The 22,419-nt window shown below is 41.7% G+C and overlaps 1 protein-coding gene across 1 annotated transcript in view; it reads left to right on the top strand.

Annotated features, from left to right (window-relative positions):
* Positions 1–21,714, top strand: part of COLEC12 (collectin subfamily member 12) — a 102,638-nt gene extending 80,924 nt beyond the window's left edge. The window contains exons 3-10 of the mRNA XM_054189727.1: positions 4,366–4,488; positions 11,386–11,484; positions 14,025–15,071; positions 16,511–16,999; positions 17,449–17,585; positions 18,343–18,452; positions 20,155–20,300; positions 21,571–21,714. Coding sequence (XP_054045702.1) covers positions 4,366–4,488; positions 11,386–11,484; positions 14,025–15,071; positions 16,511–16,999; positions 17,449–17,585; positions 18,343–18,452; positions 20,155–20,300; positions 21,571–21,590 — 2,171 coding nt within the window. The 3' untranslated portion in view covers positions 21,591–21,714. The remainder of the gene's footprint in view (positions 1–4,365; positions 4,489–11,385; positions 11,485–14,024; positions 15,072–16,510; positions 17,000–17,448; positions 17,586–18,342; positions 18,453–20,154; positions 20,301–21,570) is intronic.
* The last annotated feature ends 705 nt before the right edge of the window (positions 21,715–22,419 follow it).

Here is a 22,419-nt window from a genome sequence, read left to right as displayed (position 1 = left end):
GGTTGAGGAGTCAGGCATTTTGTAAGGTGGTTACTCCACGTCAAAGAGCAAAGATGCTTAGTCTCTCATGAAAAAAACACGGAAAAACAACAACAACAAAACAACCAAAAAAAACCCCAGTTTCTCCTCCAGCAAAACCTCTGCTTATCTGGAGCCCAAAAGGAATCTGCAGATGTATACCCCCTGCTTGAGAACAAAGTCTTCAGTCACTGGAATGCAATGCTATAAAAACAAATACTACAAAGCCTGGTAACAGAGGGATGTCTCACTTGCATATTTTTTTGTGACCATCTTGGTTTGCAGCGAAGGGGCTCCCCAAAGCATGTGAGCCAGCAGGATCCCTTTGTACTAGGTCGCTGTCTGTTTGGCCAGATGTCTTCCCAACAGTGAGATAGAAAAACCAGAGCTCTTATTAAAATAAGTCGGGGAAAGGAATGGAAAAAAGCATGTGTCCAGTGAAATGAGGCACATTGTGTCCCATCTGATCTTTATTAAAGGTTGCTCAAATCAGCAGTGAGAAATGCACATCATGCGGAAGTGACCCTGGCTCCCTGGGTTTGCAAGTGAGTGACAAATGTCTGGGAGCAGACCAACATTGAAAACACGTGTACAGGACACGGAGAGGAGTGTGCTGCACTACGAGCAACAATAACAAACGGACAAGAGCTGACTTCAGCCCAGAACCCCCTTTTGCCGGTTTTACATATGTTCTGTCAGTGGCATGGGTGGCTGGGGTCTTTCCCTGTACCTTTACTATACAGCTTTCTAGACGAGAGGTTGCACATTGCATGGTAGGACACTGCGTTTTGTGTAAGCCAGGGAAGCAAACAGTCAAGTGGGTAAAACTGGGGGAAGTTTTGTCAAACTAAAGCCCAAGCATGGGCTCCTTCAAGTCCTGACTCTCAGGTTTTTGATAAACCTGTATAGTTTTATGCCAACCTGCTGGGTTTTGTGTAATCGCAGCATTTGAAATGGTGTCCCATCTGTTGTTGCTTAATTTTTTTGGCTGTCACATCTTTTCAGAGCAACCCTTCAATAAAATTCAGTGTTCTCACAGCACAGACTAAATGCAGCTCCTGTATCAGAATGATTTTATTTGGGCTTGGTCCTTAAACAGGGCAGTGGGGAAAAGCAAGAGGGCAAGCTGAAGCCAGGCTCTGTGCTTCGGGAGGTTGTGGAGCCCTGATTACACTGTAATTCATGCCTATACAGAGAAGGTTGCATTCCTGGCTTTTACCTTTCCTCATAGCCTGGATTATTTAACCGCACAGAAAGACCTCAGAGTGCATCTTCCAAATCTTTTCTTCAAGGAACCTCTTTAGTAATCTTTAGTAATATGTATATATTTAGTAAGCTAGAAAGTCAGTTGTAGAGTTAAGAGCTATGTATTTGCAATAAAGAGTAAACTTAATAGCTCTGATTTTACTGTGTCCATCTCTAGGCAAAGGAAAACAAAGGAGCCTGTTAGAGCTCCCTGGGTTTTGACTCCAGCCCTGGACCTGGGGCACATAGATGAGGGTAGTGGGGGTTCGATATCAGTTTCAAGCTGACAGGCAGAAAGTGCCAGCAGGCAATGCAACACACCGTTTCAGCCCAGCTTAGTTAATGGAATTGCTCCTGCCTGTACGATCGCTGTAGTACACTGTGTTTATGTTATTGATACCAACAGCACTGGACTCTTAAAGGATGGAAAGGTCTGGCTTTTGTTGGGGTGCTGTTCTGATGTCAGTTTGAAATATGCTGAAAGTAAAAGTTCCAAAAAGCCAAAGTGCTGTTTTATTGAACCAGCGATAGAGAGGACTGAGGCAAGTGAAACAAGATCCTTATGAAGCACTGGAACATACATGATGTTAGATGCTGAACTGCAGTACATCCAGTGACATCAGCGACGTTCCAGCTCATTACACTACACAGGAAGCCGGAGTATGGTGACAGAAAGCAGGCCATATCATAAAATGAGTAATCTTAATATGAGACTGTAATCAAGTGAAACTTATTCTATGTGCGGTTGCTGTCAAAGGTTTTGTTTTAATTTCTGCCTTTCTCTGTGCTTTGTACCTCTGCAGTCTATCAGTCTTCCCAGTTATGGATCTGGCCCGGCTTCCGTTAACGTTAAAATGGGGAGAATCAAGCTTTCTGTTATCTGTGTGTTTAGAAGGTGAATGTGATGTGCTTTGTGCCCCCGAAATGTGGGGGATGTTCAGAGACTTACAGGATTGGAATCTGAATTTTAAACCCTTGGGCAGAGGAACCTTGCATTCAGCACACCAGGGCTCAAAGAGCCCATGACTACCAGCTAGCAGCAGCAAAATGGTGCTCCAGACACCTCGATTTCCAACTGTGAAATAATTTCAGTCTCTGAATACCCACTACAAACCCTTAGAAAACTGCACTTTCCCTCTCCAGCTTTTTCAGCAAGCAGAGCTTCCCCTCCAGCAAACTCCTGGAGACTGTCGACAAAACTAAGAAAACCAGCCCACAAATTGGGATCCATACATAACAATAGCAAATAATAATAGCAAACTTGGCTATTGAATTACGGACTCTTCACCATTTCTTTTACAGTGCAGGAGTTATTGGCCTTACAAATCCAAGTCACCCAATAAATGGGCTGTGGAACTGCTCGTCTCTGTGCCAGCCCCTTTCCTGCCCACCTGCACCGGCAGGAGAGATGCCTTTCCCCTCTGGAGTTTCTGTTCTTGGGTTTATGCTTACAAGTTTTGTCTTATTTTTCCCTCACATTTCTGTTCCTGAAAAAAGAACCAGTGGTTCCTAACTGATATTATGCCTAAACTCCAACGAACACAAATCTATGACATCACGTTCATCACATGGCAACGGAATGTGACATCATAGCTGAAAGTTTAGAACAAACATGAGATGACATAATGTGGAAAGTGGGCTGACCTATGAGAGATGTATTTCTGTCTTAGCCACGGCTAGTATATATGCAGAGAGAATTGAGGAAAATGCCTTGTCAAATTAACTTTGTATAAATCCTCTTCCTGAATCACTCCAGTATTGTAATCCCTCCTTCAAGTACCCTGGGCTTAAGGAAGTCACTGGAAAACGTGGTTCCTTGAAAGAGAAATACAGTTGACTTAACTTGATATGTCGGTCACCCGTCCTCCGTGAACCCATGGGAAGTGGCCCGTGCTTTTCTCTTAAAAAAATGAAAAATAAAAAAAAAAACCACTCTGCAGAAGGTTGTAAGTGGGGAAAAGTAAAATCAGCCGTGGGTTAGGCCTCGGGGGAAATATAAGTTACTCATAAAAAGCTACGGAGCAAGTTTTGATTAGTTAAGTAATCTGGTACATAGAATTTATTAGAGCTTAAAGCTTTCCTGTGGGAATCCCCTAATAGTACACAAATAGAGTAAAATGTCAAAGAAATGCATTTTCTGACAGACACAGAAAGCTACATTAATCCTGGCCTGCTTAACACACATCAGAAGGAGGGATAAATCCCACCCATTCGCTCCAGCACAGTGGTCCAGTTTGCATGTTTTTACACGTTTGTGTTACTGATGAATTTCTTGGTAACTTAATCAACACTTCCAACACTCTTGAGCTGTTCCTGAGAAGCACGTAGAGAAAAAAGGAATATTGATTTCCTAACAGACTCAAAGATATCGAACCATTCTGCAAATAGCTCAAATATAAAACAGTAATGGCCTGTTTTCTCTCATCAACTTGAGGCCCTTTTTCTTAAACTTGTCCACAAGGAGAAATTCACCGGCATTTTTCTGTTGATGTAGGCGTACCAGTAGCTTTACCAGTATAGCACCCCTTTCTTTTCTGTGGAAATAGTATTGTCCAAACCCACAAAAAATAAGAAAAAAATCTCTCTCATTATGGAAAGAAAGCGTTCACATGGTAACCATTTGTGGTAATGGTTGCAAACCAGGGCCAGTACTCCTACCAGGTTTTCACAATGCTATTTTATTTCTGTAGTGTCCTTCTGCCAGAGCTTTTACTGTTTCCTATTGCCCCTGTAGGGAGACTGGATGCTAAGAGCAATCTGCTGTGGCGTGATGCCTGACAAAAAGGATGCTAATAAACATTTGACTTCCAAAGCTCACCATAGTCTTGTTAGCACAATCGGAAAATAGTCCTGCCTCTCAGGAAAGCCACAGGTTTTCCAGTGAAGCAGAACCTACTTCTCTTCCACATGCTAAAATCCCAAAGTGATTGTATCACTAAACTGATACCTCAACCACCGTGGAGGCTATCTTGGCAGAATAGGCAGATATCTGTTTACGTAAATAATTTTTTCTCTAGAAAATGGAGGAGAGGAAATGGGGAGATAAAACCAGAAGTGTGTTCTTTGGTGTTGTTTAAAAATTCTTAAAATCTTCTTTTGCAGGTATTCAGGAGGGGACGCAATGTACCAAATGTAAAAATAACTGGGCACTGAAGTTTTCCATCATCTTATTATATATTTTATGTGCCCTGTTAACAATCACAGTAGCCATTCTGGGATACAAAGGTATGTATGCATCAAGCCCAACATTTCATTTCAGCCAAGCATCCAAGCGTATTTCCACTTATTAGATAGACAGGCAATTTATCACATGTCACCTTAAATATCAATACCTTGTCAATGTTGGCTTTTTGTACACAAATAACAACAAACTACAGCCTTAGATTTTTCACTTTCAAACAATTATGAAGTTTTGAAACTAGATTAGGCATTTGAAAGAAAAGAAAAAAGTTAGGACAAAATGATCGTTCTTCCACCATGAAGAAGTACTAACTGGAAGACTAAAAGCTCTGCAACATGTGCTATACCTTGATTTCACGGAGCTTTTTTACATATATCACACTTCTCCCGAATAAATGTCCTTCTTAATGGGAGAGTCAGGAATAGTCTTACTAATGTAATATTTATCGCAGGAACAAAGCGTAGGATCAGTATTACTTTGAAATATCTGGAAGAAAGATGGGACCAGGAGGTGCCAATGTATTGAGTTATCTACAATTATTTTGATGAACAAAGACGCTTAGATGCTTTTTACAGTAATTTCAAAGATTATGGTAGTTGGGCAACCCAGTAATGGAGAAAATTTCATTTGTGCAAGTCATCGGTAGGGCCCATTGGAAAGCACAGCTTAAAATTCCCATACGTCTTGATCACTAATTACCTGTAGCCACTTAGGCATTCTTATGAATATTTTGATGTAAATGTCTGCTTGTTGTGCAGTCACAGCTATAATAAGTTAAATAAGTAAGACATGAGTTTCTGGTAAGAAAAAGAAAGTCAGTAATGCCATTGTGAGCAGCATGTTGCAGAGAAAACCAAGCTAGCTTTAAACTAGCTGCTTGAGTATGGCTCTGAGAGTAGCTTCAGAACCCCTCCAAGAAGCTGGGTAAATATTCATGTGATTAGCATGCAGTGCGTCCTGTGCCGCCAACAGCTGCACTCGTAGCAGAGCTGACATCACCTCTGGTCCTTTGCCAGCAAAAGAAAAGGAAATTGTAGAAATAGAAAGGGATAAATACTTATTTAAGAGGATTTGGTACAGTTTTGAGTGGGAAGAAAATTAAAACTACTTGGTTTAGATGGAAGATTTAGCCAGGGAGAGGAGAGAATGTGAAGGACAGATAGAAACACATAGGTATTCCTTTTTCATGGTAAAGCAGACGGAATGTGGCAAATTAAAATCAAATGTAAAGAAAAGTAGTACATATATAACCGGTCATACATTCTCCTGAAGAATGTGTAACTGGTCTCTGGAAGTCAGATTCTGAGAGAAAATAAAAAGACTTTATGGGATTCAAAAACTTGCTCTTGATCTATGAAGATAAGATAATTTGGTTATATGGACTAGGGGAGGACAAACTTAGGCCTTTTGGAGGTATAAATCTGCAGAAATCTGCTTGCAGAAGATGAGAATAGGATCCTTCTGGGCTATAACCCAGCCACTAAACACCTGGGATTTAGCAGAATTTTCGTCAAGAGAGTTTTATACCAGGCCATTAGTTGTGGGGCTCACCAGAAGACTCAGACCTCACTTGGCATCAGAAACAGCATATCAAGTTGGAGGGACCATTGCTGTATATCTTGCTTTGGCGAACGTTTGTTCATGTGTGTGTAGGAAGTAATAGCAATAAGGAAACTGTCCAAAAGATCTCTTTGGGAGAGGGAATTTCTCCTCCTCATTTCAATCCACAGTTTTCAAGCTGCTTTCTCTATAGGGACCTCTAGCACTGTGTTTTCTCCAGGCTTTGCTCTCATCTTGAGGGCCCTTCTTTACTACTCTGATTTCTAAATCTCCTTCTTCTACTGAGTAGCCATTGGTGCCTGACCAGGGACTAGTCTTTCTGTCATAGCAATACCAAGCCACATCTATCCAAGGCAAGGACAAAAGAATTTCCTCTCTCACCCAAAAATGGGAAGAAGATTATAGGAAGGTGGATAATGCACATCTTGCTCACAGACCTTAAGACATTTTGGTGACCACGGCTCACCAACTTGGTGACTGCTCCACTTGAATGCCAAGGAAATGGCATATGGTGGAGAAAAGCCCTGTTTAGTCCAGGGTATCCCTTTTGTAATGCCAAGCAGCAAATGGTCTTATGTCAGGCATTACTTTCACCCTCTTTACCTTCAGCTCTGCAGCACCTAAGCGCTAATTTGCAGGGAAAACATGAGTTAGACAAAACCCCAGCTGGTGGTACATATTCAAAGGAATTACTGCAATATTTTTGATGATTGGGAAGGAATTAGGCCTTAAAGGAAGAACAAAACTCAAAATAAAATTTTATAGAACTCTCGAACTCTCCTCTCTGCATCAGACTTTGGCTTGTCTTTTTTATTGCAATATTACGCTGAAAGAAGGAATTCTGCTGGCATCAGGGATTCTTTCAGTCTCGCAGCTAAGTTTCCATTAAATTTGCCTCCCACACTTATGTTTATAAAGCCCAAAACTACTTTTAAAACTTTCATTTCCTACGTGGTATTTAGATATCCTTTGTGATTTAAAACGTTAAAACTACTAATCAGTGGATTAAATATGGCAGGCAAAAAAATAACTCAATGGGAGGCAAAGTCAACATAGAACAAACCTCCAAACTGATGGTAAAAATTACATAGTAGGTTGGAGAAACCTGAAACCAAAACATGAATTAAACATCAAGGTCATGAAGGAGTAACAAGCCGAGTTTACTATTAGTTTGCTTTGAGAAGACATACTAAATTATGGTTAAAAAATGTTTAAAAAGCAATCTGTAATTTTTTACGCCTATTTTCTTAAATTAAATGCAAAATACAAAGTTATAATTTTTCTGGCACCAGCCAGTGACGGATAAGCCTATTGAAGGTGAATGATCTTCCTGTGACTCATTGCAGTGAGGGAGGCTAGCATGCGCTCAGCTTGAATTTCTGGTAGTTCTCATTCTCTGGTCAGTCCTTGTTTTTAAGTTTTTTGACTAATGCCTACCATGACTTTCATCTACTTCTATTATCTGTCTCCCAGACAGAGTTTGCCTGCCATTACCTAGGGCCAACACATCCCGGTGAGACGGTACATTTTGTCCCTGCTTCTGAAACAGTAACTCGCTTGCAGACAGTCCTCATTGTTCCGGTCAGCAACTACTTGAAATTTTTACTTCTTTTGGAGGGTCTTTACCACATTTTCCACAGTGACCTTGTCAGAAAGTGAGATGATAATGTAGAGAGATCTGACCAAACTGAGAATTAAGGTGAAGCTATCCAAGAGCAAGTTTAAGGCATAGACAGACTTTGCATTTTTGAGAGCAGCAGACTGTTGGGAGCAGCAGACTGGCCTTCATAAGGGATGTTACGGCTGGTCTGCCTCTTTTGCCTTTACCTGTTTCTGGAGAAGATGGGAAGAAGCTCTTCAAGTAAACCCCAGAAGTTGACTTCCAATCCTGAGCGTGCTCCACATGCTCCCCTACTACTGAAGGCTCCATCCAGAGATGGTGGTGGGAGCTACTGCCAGGGAAGGAGAGGCATTCACAATAATAGGACATCCATCCATATGACCCCTTTGGACAGCAAGAGCAACAAAACCTACTTTGGCCACAGCTCTCTACTCGTTCTCCCCAGAGTTCATCTTTTCCACTTGCAGGGCGGTAGCAAGAAAGAAAATAAGCTACAACTTGCTTGGGGAAGGAGTTTGGGCATGAGATCAAGTCCCTCAGGTCCACCATTTGTTTGACCATGGAGGCTAAGATCCTGCCCCTGTACGTAGCAAGTATATGCATTGATTTGTCTATGGGGTGACAAAATTCAGCTTAGCCTGCATCACGGGGAATCCTTGAGCTAACCCTGCAGAGGGTTAATGTTTGCAGAGACCTTTACTGTTTCTGCTGCTGGAGCTGGCTGGTTTGAACTTGGCTCTGGCCTCTCTCCTCTACACTTCACACGACAGGACTGACTTGCCCTCTGAGGGGAAACAGAATTAAAATACAGGAAATGGTTTGCCTGATATAGCTAATTCTGTACTTCTCATCAGTTAATCTGGGTAAGTCATCGCCAGTTTAGTGTCAAATAGACAAAAATCAATACCTTCTGTATTTGAAAGCAGCCTTCTCTTTCCAGCCTCTCTAACCCAGCACCTTCCAGCTAAGTGTCACGTCAGCCCTCTTGATCCAGGGCTGCTGTCTGGCATCCAATTACACACTACAATTAGAAGCTATTACTTTCTGTAGGAGACAAGCTGCTGGGGACTGAAAGACCTTTTAACAGTGCTTATTAATGATCTCTCAGACACAGTCCAGGCGTGGTCTTCCCCACATATCAGGGCCAATTGTCAATAAGGCTTCGGATTAAAGTGTGTAGATTCTAATTGTCAGTAAGGCTTCTGATTAAAGTCCTGCTTCGGCAAATTTTTGGTGTGTTCCACACAAAGAACGCCCACAGCTACAGACCAGCTTTGGTACTTCTAGTGCGGGGCGGTGTTTTTCTTAATTTTCAGCAATGAAAATACCGTACACTGTTGTATCTTTAATTCCATTCAATCTCATCTAACTGCCAGTACAGGCTACTATAAATTGGTAGCATTTCTACGATTTTCATTTGCTTTGGACTCTTCAGGGGAATATTTTAACCCAAGATTCCAGTGTTAGATTTCATTCAACCATGAAAACATTCTTGTTGTTATAGGACAGCATAAAATCTCAGTTTTTGAAACTTCAGATCTGAAGTAGAAACTGGCATTCATTTGAACAGCAAAAGGAAGAAACTACATTTTCCTTTCACTATTGATAATATATATTCATTTGCCAACTCCAAGTGTGTTGCATAACTGGAGAAAACAGGTGAATATTATGCTAAATCTGAATTAACGAGACCCACAGGTGATGTCACATTCTTAGTCAAGGCACAGGTCCAGCAGAAACACTTGGAGTAGGCCTGCTTTTTAAATCTGGATGCTTTCACGAGGTTCTGTCTAAGTGCCCAGAGTAAACCATGTCCTTCACAATGACTATCCAGAAACAAAGCAGAACACCACAGACTGAACAAGGAGCTGCCTAGAACTAGCCAGGAGGGAAAGCCAGGTATGGTCCCCACGCTTACTGCACGTGATGCATAGGTGTATGCATGCATCAATGGAGTGTGAGAAGCAGCTGAAAGACCTTTGCTGATCTGGGCTCCACCCTGGAAGACAGTTGGGCAGGACAAACAGAGAGTCAACTCTGGCTTCATTTAGGAAGAACAGGATACAGCATTTGACAAATAACTTTAATGGGCAGAAGAACCAGTGAAACATTAGTGCTACATTGTGGGATGAAATGCTTCCTAAAGCAGAAAGCATTGAGCAATGGTCCCTCTGAAAAATCAAAGCCATTACCGTAGTCTAGATCTGGTGTTTAGCAAGCCATGTGCCATCGTCCCAAATGCAGAAAGCCGCACTCTGACACCATCTTTACATACACAGTAGTGTCTGCTTTACTGGCTTGTTAACAGTATGGAAAGGAGATGGAAGGGAATTCACCAAAGGGTGTCTGGTCTCTCTGAAAACCTTGATACTTCTTCTCTGTTATAACTCCACTTACCTGAGTGCAGTTGCACCAGAGAGAATCTTGGCCTGCTGTTTCTCCAGTTGGCTTTGGGGAAGCAATGAAAGCCTGCTGTGTAACTGTGGTACCCAGAGTCAGAAAAAGAAGGGCAAAAGTTAATTAAGAAGGAGCACTTGGTGGACTACACTTTAAAGCTCTGGGATTCTTGTGGTTTCTCATGAGCAGCAAAAGGTCCTCTAAATTTCCACTTCTTGTAAAAACCCCAATCTTTACACAGCAACAACTTCTATGAGGCTATTTCCTAGCTGCAGATTATCTCATGGACAGAAAGAGTTAGCAGTACCCCATACCCCACACAGGTTTACAGAATTGGCTTCACTATCTCACGACTTGGGAAACACCTTATTTCTTCTATTTGAAACAGGGAGACTGGCACAGTAACTCCTGTAGCCTCTCCCAGGGTTGGTGCAGATCCATTCTGCTCCCAGTGCAGCAAAAGGGCTAAATAATCTGCCGATGAGAAGAAATTTCTGCCCTGTGTGTGGTTTGAATGCAGAAGCGCATAGACTAGGTTTGGCGTGGAAGCTGAAGGGTGCCTCTAACCTTGCAAGCATTTCACATTTTTGTCACTGTAAGCCACTCCAGGCTCTTTATTTGTTACTCTGCTTTTTCCATTCCCATATCAATTCCATCAAATAATCAGATTGTCTCAGTGACAAGAAAATGACTCGGACATTACAAAATAAAGAGCATGTCAGCCATAAATCTGCACTTGCTGAATGACCGTCCTTTCAATCTTAATGAGGCAGAATGGTTTCAAGACCATTTTGGATGATCTGTATCATTATCAATGTTTAAAAGTTGAACCCCAAAACATTTAGTAATTGCATCTTCAGACTGCTATCACAAACCAAAGTTTGTTAGCCAGGTGGTAATTTTTAATGATTAAAAGGCATAGGAAAAAAAATGTTCTTTTGAAGGAGAAATGGCTCATAGGAAAATAAAAGGAAGTTTTCTCTCATACATGTGAACCTTTAGCAACCAGTCTGCCTTTGCCACACAGCACTGTGGTTGGAGCATGGAAATACTGTCAAAAGAAAAGGACTTGGTTCATGAGGAAAACCCACAAAGAGGGATTTCCTCATTCAGGAGAGATATTGCTCATGAGCACTGGGCAACTGGAAAAATGGTGGGTCCCACCAGCAGATAGGAGCTCATCCTTCCAACATTTCACAGAGCAATAGCAGAGTGTAGTGGCAAGCCAGGCAATTCTAAGGTAGTTTCTTTTTTCTTTCGTTTGATAGTAGTGGTGGTTTTTTGGTTTGCTTTATTGTTTACTAGACTTTTTTCATAATTTCACTTTTTTTCTTTCCATAACATACTGTTCTCTTTCCCCTAGTTGTAGAAAAAATGGACAATGTGACAGGTGGCCTGGAAACATCCCACAGAAGATATACAGAAAAGCTCACAGAGGTGGAGAGTGGTCTGAAGAAATTAGGTAATCAACAGACAAGCAAAGGCCTTTTGTATTATGGCTTTGGGGTGTTCTTCTGGCAGATAGTGGCAGGAAATTTGCCTGAAAAATCTCTGGCTATGACAAGATACGGCACTTCTATTCCAATTTCTCAAGTACTTGGGAAAGCACTTAAAATAGTTAAGATCAGCTCTACTTAGGACAGCATTTTAAGCGTACTTCAGTGTTTACAGTTCCCACTGAAGTCACTCTGAAATCATTTATACTAAAATAAACAGACACTTAAAGGTTGTCCTCAGGAGAGAGTCTTCTCAGTGGTAGAGATGTAAAACATAGCAGAAGTGGTTCCACAGCACAAGAGATTCTACATAAAATGAAAATCTGTCACCCAGTCATCTTGATGCTGGTTTAGCAATTAAGATTCAAACCTGAAGGCCATTTTAAGGGGCGCACAAATAATCAGCTGTTGAAAACTCCTATGTCTGAGGCAAGCTGATTACTTCCATAAAATGTTTCTTAATCATCTCAGGGAATACAGGACACAAGGTTGTTGTGAGTTCAGGTCTCCTAAGTGCTATCACAGTTCTCAATTTGCAGGAAGATGGAAAAAGATCATGGATAAGGATTCTACTCACTAAGTGTACATTTCTACTTTTTTTCCTTGTCTGGAAAGGAAGCAGAGTTGTTTATTATAAATTTCTATATACGTAGACTTATAATTTATATAATTAGTTTTTATATAAATATTAATACGCACATACATGCATGTGCTTCTTGAAATAAGTTTTGTTTAGCTTCATAAACCGTATATTGAGACGTGTATTTCTAGGAGAAATTACTTGCTTGCAGCCTGATCATAAATTTTTACAACTTATTCCCCTCAAAAAATAGCTGGATTCTGAAGTATTTTCACGCTGCTTTTAGTTCAAAGACTGGGAGTAATTCAGTGGCATGTACTTTTAGTGATACATACACAGAAGTAAATGTTACACCTTAAAGCATATGCAACCTTTTGGGTTATATTGGGTTATTATATTATGCTGATCAAATTTTCACAACTCGGAGCACCTTTGATTCATTCACGCCCACACCTTTTTACACGCTGCCGGATGGATGGCCAGGGAGATGCTCAGGACCATCCGTTCCCATTTAAGTGGAGGAATTGCCATGGAGGAGGTAAAAAATGTTACGAGGCAATGTGTGTGGGAGGCATAAAGGTAAGCGAACTGCTGTAAGGCCAGAAGGGTAACAGCATGTGGTGAATGAAAGACAGGCCTTCAGGGATTAGCTGTATGTGGACCTGGCAGTTGTCAGAGCTGTGTGAGGAACACAGTATAATCATCTGAGCTATAACAAAGAGGTAAACACAGAGTCAGAGCTGAGAAGATCCTGGAGTCAGACAAGTGGCAGGGAACTGTGCTCCGGAAGATGTCCATTTGCGAAAGACTCCATAAACACTTCAGACTGAAGTCTCACAAGCCACCATTTGGTGTTCACCTTTGTGACTCATTCAGATACCCCAGAAGAAGGCTCCATACACAGCTGTATTCACTGTAGTTTATGAAAATCCTTCTGCCCTCTCTTGGAGTCATCTTAAATGACGGACTTCAGACCGCATAATTCATAAGTATAGCTATACTTAGATGAGGACAAAAATATATGGACTGTGTGTAGGAGAGGGAAGTAATTGAGGTCAAGAAAGGGAATCTTCCCTGAGAGTGAGTGTTGACTGCTTATTTCCTTGATTTCTATGTCCTGGCTGATGAGCTGTACAGCCTCAAAAGCTTAATCATACCCAGGCAAGCTTCCAGAAGTATACTGTAGGGCAGTGTAAGCAAGAGCGGAGATGTTCCTCTAAGATTAAAGGTTTTGCCTTCCTGAAACTCAGAACATGAGGAAACAATAATAGCAAAATAAATGTCATTAAAAGCAATAGTAGTATGTTAGAGAGAAACACAGAAATACATCATATCCTGTCATATCTGGAGTAGCCTGCTGGCAAAGCTTTTCTCTCTAACCCAGATTGTTTTAAAATAGGTATTAGAAATTTTTTAAATCTCAACCCAAGAATTTAAAAAATTAAACGATACGTACTAAATCACAGTGAAGATATTCCACCTGCCAGGAAAAGGAGAAAGAAAATATGAACAGCTAAAATTTACCTCTGAGCTTTCAGCAATAGCCAGTTGTAACTTCAAAACATAAACTTACGGATAACTCTGTAATATTCTGAATTCTGCTTACCATTCAGTTTTCAGTAAGAATACAAGCACTACTTGACTGAGTATATTCATCAATTTCTACCAGTAGCTCTTCCTGTATGTGACAACAGAATCACCATTTTGTCCTCCTCAGCAAGACACAAGGTCTTCATCTCTTTGATTTTTTGTCTCTCTTGTGGCAGAACTTTCCTTAGTGGTTTCTCTTTTCTGGAATAGATAGCATAGAAGTTCTGTTGACAGAACATTTTGACAATCTGACTGTATTAAAATGGACTGTTCTTTTTTATACTGTGTTTTAAAATACTCATCCTAAAGTCTTTCAAATTTCTTTCTGTACAACAGATGACCAAGCTGGACAAAAAGCCATGAATACTAACACTGAACTGTCTAGCTTCAGATCTGACATACTTGCTCTTCGTCAGCAGCTTCATGACATTGCAGAGAAAACTACCAGAAACAAAGATACACTGGAGAAGCTGCAAGAGTCTGGAAATGTATTAGATGATAGACAGAGCCAAATGAGAAGTGCCTTGGACAGTAACTCTTTCATGATCATCAGTGTCAATAAGACTCTTCAGGCATATACTGGCTATATCAACAATCTTCAGCAAGACACAAGTAATATTCAAACAAACTTGCAAAACCAAGTGCATTCTCATAATGTGGTCATCATGAACCTGAACAACTTAAACCTGACACAAATACAGCAAAGAAATCTTATCAGTGTCCTGCAGAAGTCAATGGAAGATACAAGCTTAGCTATTCTAAGAATCAAGAATGACTTTCAAAATCTACAGCAGGTTGTCCTTCAAGCCCGGAAGGACACTGACTGGCTTAAGGAGAAAGTACAAAATTTGCAGACTTTGGCCGCCAACAACTCAGCATTGGCAAAAGCTAACAATGATACACTTGAAGACATGAACAATCAGCTCAGCTCCTTCAGTGGGCAAATGGAGAATATCACCACAATTGCCCAAGCCAATGAACAAAATCTAAAGGATCTCCAAGAACAGCATAAAGAATATGAAAACAGAACTTCTGCCAAATTCAACCAGCTAGAAGAGAGGTTTCAGGTCTTCGAAACTGATATAGTCAATATCATTAGCAACATCAGCTACACTGCTCATCATCTACGGACACTCACTAGCAATCTCAATGAGGTCAGGACAACTTGCACAGACACCTTAAGTAAACATTCAGATGAGCTGATTTTTATGAACAGCACACTAGCCAATATTCGCTTAGATTCTGCATCTCTCAAGATGCAACAGGATTTGATGAGGTCAAGGTTAGATGTTGAAGTTGCCAATTTGTCAGTAATCATGGAAGAAATGAAGCTGGTAGATTCCAAACACGGCCAGCTCATCAAGAACTTCACTATCCTACAAGGTATGCAGCTTCTCTAGTGATGCCCATAATGGTCTACACTGAATGCCTGCTTGCATTACTTCTTTAGTTCTGTGGAAGTTAGTTAGCGCATGCTGGTACAGAGTTTTCCATTATCTAATCCTAAACTTTGGAAATGTAAATGTAGCTTGGATATTCCTTACTAATTTTCCTGTGCCTTCTCTACCTACCTAGAATGGGGATGCTATGAAAGAAGGTTCTGACTTAGCAAAATTTTATTCTGAGTGACTGACTGGATCTGCTTTTGATTTAGTTTCTAAAATAAGCTAGTGAAGGTGTGGAACCTCAAGAAACCAGTCCCTGCTAAGGAGGAAATGTCTAAAAAATATACGTTGGCCTATTCCCAGAAAGGTCCACCCTTACTGAAAAACAAGTTGCTATTTCACTTTAAGCCAGTTGTTAGTCTGCCAGAAAACATCCTACTTTGCTTAGTTTTTAATCCTGGGATATTTTATTTTCTCCAGAAATAAATAGCATCGAGTTTAGGAGGTCTCTCCCAGCCAAGTATTATCCCAGATGAAAAGAACGCTCATATTTCCAACCTGATGTGAACCAGTCAGGCCTAAAACTCCAGTCACAAATATAAATCCGTTGCTCCAAATAAACTGAGGCTGATATAGAGCCAAGATTACGTGTCAGTAACCTTAACTTTTCTCATTGCAGACAGGCCTAAGTGACTCCAGGTTAGGAATTTATCTCTGGAGGAGTTTAAATGATGTAGGATGGGGGGGGGGGGCGGGGGGAGGGGGCGGTATTGGCAAGGCATTTGCTCATCCGTGATCAGAATCCAAAATTATATTGTTGTTTATTGTTGTCACAATATTTCCATTTCCTATTGTGGGTATTGCTCTCTTTCCTGTTATAACTGGCCAATTAGCAAATAGTACTTCTGGTCTTTTCCACAGTTGGCCTATTGCTCGCTATCCATCATTTTGTCTCATTTTGACAACCCATTATTGACAGAGCAGCAAACAGGGTCATTGCAGGAGAAGGAGTCCTGTAGTCTAAGAGTGGAGTGATGGGGCTAGAAGGAAAAGGGAGCATAGCAGAGTGAGGGAACAAGAGCATCAATGAGCAGGACCGTGTGCATCAACAGCACGGAGTGTGTCTTGCAGGGACGGGCACCTTGGCTGGTCACCTGGAACATGGGGTCACCATCCAGTTCACAGGACAAGGTGCCTCAGATTATTTTCTTCTGTATCTTGTATTTCACGGAGACTGAGGAAAGAGCAATGGTATATAGTGCCTGAGAAGCAGGCATACTTTTACAAGCACTGCTCAAAGTAGCTCAAAGCAGCACCATTTTCACAGTGCTGAACAGCCAGTGTTGCTGGTCGAGATATATTAAACAAAGACCCAATGTGGGCCTTTTGTTTTGTTTTCTGTCCATATCCCCACTTTTCATGTTTACATTGTTTCAGGCCCTCCTGGTCCAAGGGGACCTAAAGGTGACAGAGGCCCTCAAGGTCCTCTTGGCCCTGCTGGCCTGAAAGGACAAAAAGGAGAGAAAGGAGAGCCCGGACCACCAGGACCTGCAGGTGAAAAGGGCCCACCTGGTCCAGCTGGGCCACCAGGAGAAAAAGGAGGGAAAGGTTCAAGAGGATCGCCTGGCTCCAAAGGTCAGAGAGGTTCTCCTGGCAAGACGGGTCTTCCTGGACCAAGCGGAGACCCAGGGCCACCAGGTCCACAAGGCAAAGATGGTCCACCTGGGCCACAAGGCCCACCAGGATTTCAAGGCCTGCAAGGAACTGTGGGAGAGCCAGGGGTACCAGGACCTCGAGGACTACCTGGGCTACCTGGAGTCCCTGGGCTGCCTGGTCCAAAGGGCCCACCTGGCCCGCCAGGGCCACCAGGTCCAGGGATGCCAATGGCACTACAAAGTGAACCTACGTCAGTGCCCGAGGCTAATGGTAAGCTGTCAACACACCACGTCCATCTTCTACTGAGAAACAAATATATGTAGCAGAGGGTGCTCACCGCTTAGTTACTGGTTCAAATAACCTCTGCTACCTTAGACTAAGTCTCTGCGATTTATCACAAAGAGCCCCGTTAAATGAAGCCATACCTGTTGGTCTTCCTTCTGATGACCTGAAACTCATTTAAGTTAATGTTTACGGCTAAAGAAAAAGCAGCAGTGGTAGGAGTAATAAATAATCCCCTTGACCACGCAGTTTAGCCTTGATTTCACAGAATCAGGACCCTAATGAATAAATCCCCAAACTGTATGTAAGTATTTTAGGTGGCAGCATGCTGTAGATGAGTATGGGATACTCTACTATTTAGTGGCCCTCTGCAGAAAGTTATGGCTGACCCATTGCATTATCAGTAACTGGTTTAACACAAAAAATTCACATCGCAGGTTGTTCTCCTCATTGGAAGAACTATACAGAAAAGTGCTACTACTTTTCAATTGAAAGAGAAATTTTTGAAGAGGCAAAGTTATTCTGTGAAGAGAAGGCATCACGCTTGGTTATCATAAACAACAAAGAGGAGCAGGTAATTACCTTCTCCTTCTGTTTTTCAAGGAGAGAGTTTGCAGTTATTTAACATGTGGAAGCCACAAGGCAAGTGGGACGCTGAGAGCATCATGAATTCATATAGTGAAGCAGACACAGTGATTGACTCCAGTTAGCGTTTTGTCCACCCTCTGCCTGCTCAGCAGCTTCTGCATGTGCAGAAGGGCAGTGTGAGCAGAGCTGGTGCTGACCCTAATGGTGCTGGGCACAGAGCAGCCAGGAAGGCTGGCAAGAATTGTAGGAGTTTTGAACCTTTAAAGATGGAGTCCGTTATGCCTTGCATATTATCCAAAATGTGGTTTTTGCAGTGGTGAATATAATTTAATTTTAAATTTCCTGATTCCATACATGCAGTCTGAGACTACTGTGACTCAAAGCCATTTTTAATCTAGCTATACTTTTAATAATGTTCAACAAAATTATTTGGTGGCTACATAGCAATGGGAATGTCAAGATACAACTCTTTGAGTTTTTCAGTTTGTATCTATAAGATGTTGGCTGTGACTTTATGTCAGCCTGATTTTCATGCCCAGCTCTCTACCTCACATGCAAACGCTGGTGGATTCTAAGGTGGGCAAGGGCTCACAAGGCCAAGTCCCGACACATATCTTCAGCTTAGAAAAATTTCTCTGGCCCTTCCTATTCTGATAACCAAGATCCTCATGAAACCACAGTGGGTTATTGACTCCAAAGACAATTGTGTGTGTTTGTTATGGACTAAGATCTTTCTTCCACAGCAATGGATAAAAAGGCAGATTTTTGGGAAAGGCAGCTTCTGGATCGGACTAACGGATTCAGAGAAGGAAAATGAATGGAGATGGCTGGATGGATCCTTACCAGTTTACACGTACGTAAATAAAAAACAATGCTGTTTATTTTCTGCAGATGCTATCACTCTTGCTGACACTTCTACAAGCAGCATCTAGAAATTATCCGATAGATCCAGAGGGTTGTAGATGCCAACGAAATAATTCGTTACTGAGGGTGCTGCTGAACTGGTTTTTTTCTCTCTCTCTTCTCCACGCACAAGGCTTTCTTTCCTTGCCAGGAAGAAAACTGAATGTTGAATGAAAGAATCACAGAACTACATAGCGCAGTGTTTCTTGCCAAAACATTTGCTCCTGACTTTTATTACAAAGTTGAGATAGAAAGCACAGACAGTTTTGCTGTCTTGGTTTGAATTTTCCTTATTTGCATTACAACTGGCTATAAATAGAGTGCTCGTTCTGATAAAAAATGACCAGCCTTTAGATAAAGCCCAAATCCAAATGGAAAGCATTAAGCATAAGGAAAATGCATGAAACGAGGGTGTCTAAGCTCTGGCCAGCTGAGAACTGAACTGGCAGCTCTCCAGGAATCCTAGGGCTACACCTAATTTGTCCTAAATGGAACAGATTGCAACCACCCAAATTTTTAATACTGAGGAGTGGACTAAAGAGTTTATAGAGCTGAGCATGCTGTGCTCCAGAAAAACAGGCTACAGTCAGTCAGATGTTACAAAATGATTAGCTGTGATCTCATTGGTGTTCATTTTGATGAGAAACATGGAAAAACTCAGATGTATTTCCAAGGAGCCGTCATATTTTTCCCTTTTTCTCCCTCCCCGTTTTCATCTTCCTTTCTCTTTATGGCAGCACTGTGGCTGATTCCCACTTCAGCCACTGCTTTCCACTTCACCGTGATTTTAGGTGCCCTGTTGTAACCTCAGAGCTGTCAGTTACTGATTTTCAAAGTATTTTCTTACATCTGGAAAGCTGTGAGTCTTCCCAGGTGCCTGGTCAAACGGTCTGTGTCAGGCAGGCATGTTTTCAGCTGAGCACGGACCGTATCAGCCAGCAATCACAAGCTCCCTTCAACAACCTGTTTCTTCAGGAAAACGGAGCTTTCAGGTCCCGAGGTTGGAAGCGTTTCTTGCTTGTTAAACAAAAACAGGACGAGGAAACACTTGCTGCAAGCTTTTTACATGCTGCATTAGGTTTCCCCATCAAAGCTAACGATCTCAAAAAATACGTGTGTATATATACTTTATACATTCCTTGTAAGTCCAAAAGTTCACTTCCCATCCAAATATGGGTCCGTAAAACAGATAAATCTTAGCTGTGCCTCCCGCAGGCCCGCCTCGGTGCGGTTGGAGGGCTGAGCGCCTTTGCAGTGAGCGGTGGCAGGGTGCTGCCATCCTGGGCAGCACTGGAGAGCCTGCCGGCTCTTCTCAGTCCCATCTGCCAGCAGGAACGCGGTGTGCAGGCTTCACAGGATTGGAGCAATGCACATGGAGCACTCCCACTGTATGTGCATGTACATTCAGAAACTAAAATAAAAGTTCATCGGTCTAATTTTAGGTCTCTGAGTTTTGGCAGCCCGAGGCCGAATAGATTCCCTTCGCTGTAATACATCTGTTTTCCATTTTCAGCAAGAGTCATGTATTGTTTGTTTCAACGTGTATTTCCCGTTCAGAACAGATCTCATGATGTTTTCGTTAATTTCTTGCGGTGAAAAGCTGTCATGTGTGCTGCGTTGTGCAATCATATCTCTTGCTTTTTGGTTGAAAGAAACTGGAAAACCGGGCAACCTGATAACTGGAGCCATGGGCACGGGCCAGGGGAAGATTGCGCCGGGTTAATCTATGCTGGGCTCTGGAATGACTTTTACTGTGAAGATGTTAACAATTTCATTTGTGAAAAAGACATGGACAAAGGTAAGCAAGGCGCTTGGTTTGATTATTTCACCCTACCCCTAGGAGGCCGAATTCAAGTAAATTTTCCACAGCTATAGGGGAAAAGATCCAGGCATAAGGCTAGATGCTATGGCAGTGCCTTGTTCAGGAACAAGGGGAATCACACCGGGGGCACTTCTACTCTGATCGAGCCCAACGTGGGCTTTTCTAATACTCTGCACGATGCAGATGCTGGATTTATTGCAATAAATCTTGTGCTTTTGTGTTCTTTCACCACAAGAAAAGAGCAGCCTTCAAGCTAGTTGTAGGCATAGCATGCTCTGCGTCTTGACCGTCTCCTGTAGACTTCAAAAGCGCCTAAGATTTCAAGCATGATTTGGCACGTGTGCTCCAGACCCTGGCCACACTGGAAGCTGTTTTTATAGGCTCAATGGTCATGCAGGGGGGAAAGCTGGCCTTAAGATGGCTCAGGGACCAGCCTTTGAAAACCCAAAGGACTCTGTTTTGAGAGTTTGTGCAACAGGAGGTACTTGGTGACCGCTAAGGAGATCTTAAAATCCCCACCGCTGCCAGATGTCCTGTAGGGCTGAGAAGCTGGGTCCACAGGCCATAAGCAATTCATCTGTTGCAGATGGCACGGAGGACTCATAAACTGCCAATGTGGCCACGCAGTCACCCAGGTGATTGCCACGGGCCGTTTCTTTCTGGTTATACAGGCATTTCTGCAATGGCAGGGGGCAGGTCGTTCCCATGGCCGCTTAGAGCCCGGCCCCACCATCACAGAGCTAGGTGGTATTTGTGTTCATGGTGGGGCTCTGCCCAAAACATTCTCTCCTCCATACAACCTGTTCAAACGTTGCTTTGCCTGGGGTGCCTGGCTGCTCCAGTTGCAAACACGTCAGCTGAATTTCAGGGAAGGCAGATGGAAATGTCAGCTAGAGCCAAAATCACATCCCATCCATAAAAACTGCCCCCCTAAATCAAAACAAAACAAAGTGCTGAATAAGCTTTGTGTGTGCGTAACTCTGGGTGTCCAGAGTAAAGGACTGTGTGTAACTAACAATGTAATTTGCCCTCTTTTTCCTACATACGTTTGTTGTTTTAGGAAAACTTCACGGTTTACAAATATTTATCCTCCAGGACTTACAGGATCTGAATATGAGTCCACTTAAATTTTTAACATACCTTGATCTCTGTAAGTTTTCTTTTTGGAAATGCATTTAATCTTCACAGGTTTTTAACATGATTTTTTTTTTCTCTTTGTTTTTCTTTTTTTCCTCTCATACTGTAGGGCAAATATTTGGAGTGTAATAGGCTGTGACTGTACAGATACCTACATATTATGGAAATTTACCTGAAGAAGAAGAAAATCCTGGGAGAGAGCAACATTGCCTACCAAAATTGGGGGGAAAAAACCAACCAACCAAACAAACAACAAACAAAAACCAACAAAAGCAAGCACTGAAAACTGGTTTAAATGCATAAAGGAATTCAGCAGCAACTGTTCTCCAGCATCCTGCAATTATTCAAGGCCTTTCAACCCACAACATGAGGAAATACCGTTGGACTAACTCTGTTATAGATTTTCTTCCCAACCAGTAACCACATACATAAGTAACTTTTGTCTTCTGAGAAAAGACATTCTGTCAATCTGAGTAAGACTGTTGGTCACTTATATAGAAAAACATATAAAGCAACTGTGTAAACAGTATGTTTCATTTTCTAAAATCCCAAATGTAGGAAAATTATACAGATACACGAATATATAGATTTTATATAAATATATATATATAGTCCAACTCTTATCAATAATATGGAATATACTTTTAAGAGCTTTTAAAACTTTGTATTTTTGTACAAAATATTTGCTTTTTACAATTGTTCTCTTTTTTACTGACTTTTTTTACAAATATAGTGCACAGGGGCCAAAGAAAACAATAAAGGTACTAATAATTCATTAAGGTTTGCTGTCAGGCCTAGCTCAGCTATAGAGAAATATTTTTCCAGTTAGAAATATTTGTACTTTCCCAGATGATTTGTTCTGGTTAAATAACTTTTAAAGCAGATTTTAGATAGTGTTTTCCTTATTATGTGCAGTCTAGTCTGCATGTGTAACAATTAAGTTGACTAAGGACTAGAT

The sequence above is a fragment of the Rissa tridactyla genome, chromosome 2, assembly GCF_028500815.1.
Source record: "Rissa tridactyla isolate bRisTri1 chromosome 2, bRisTri1.patW.cur.20221130, whole genome shotgun sequence".
Lineage (NCBI taxonomy): Eukaryota > Metazoa > Chordata > Aves > Charadriiformes > Laridae > Rissa > Rissa tridactyla.
Note: the sequence above shows the minus strand (reverse complement) of the source record. Positions and strands in the feature narration are given on the sequence as shown.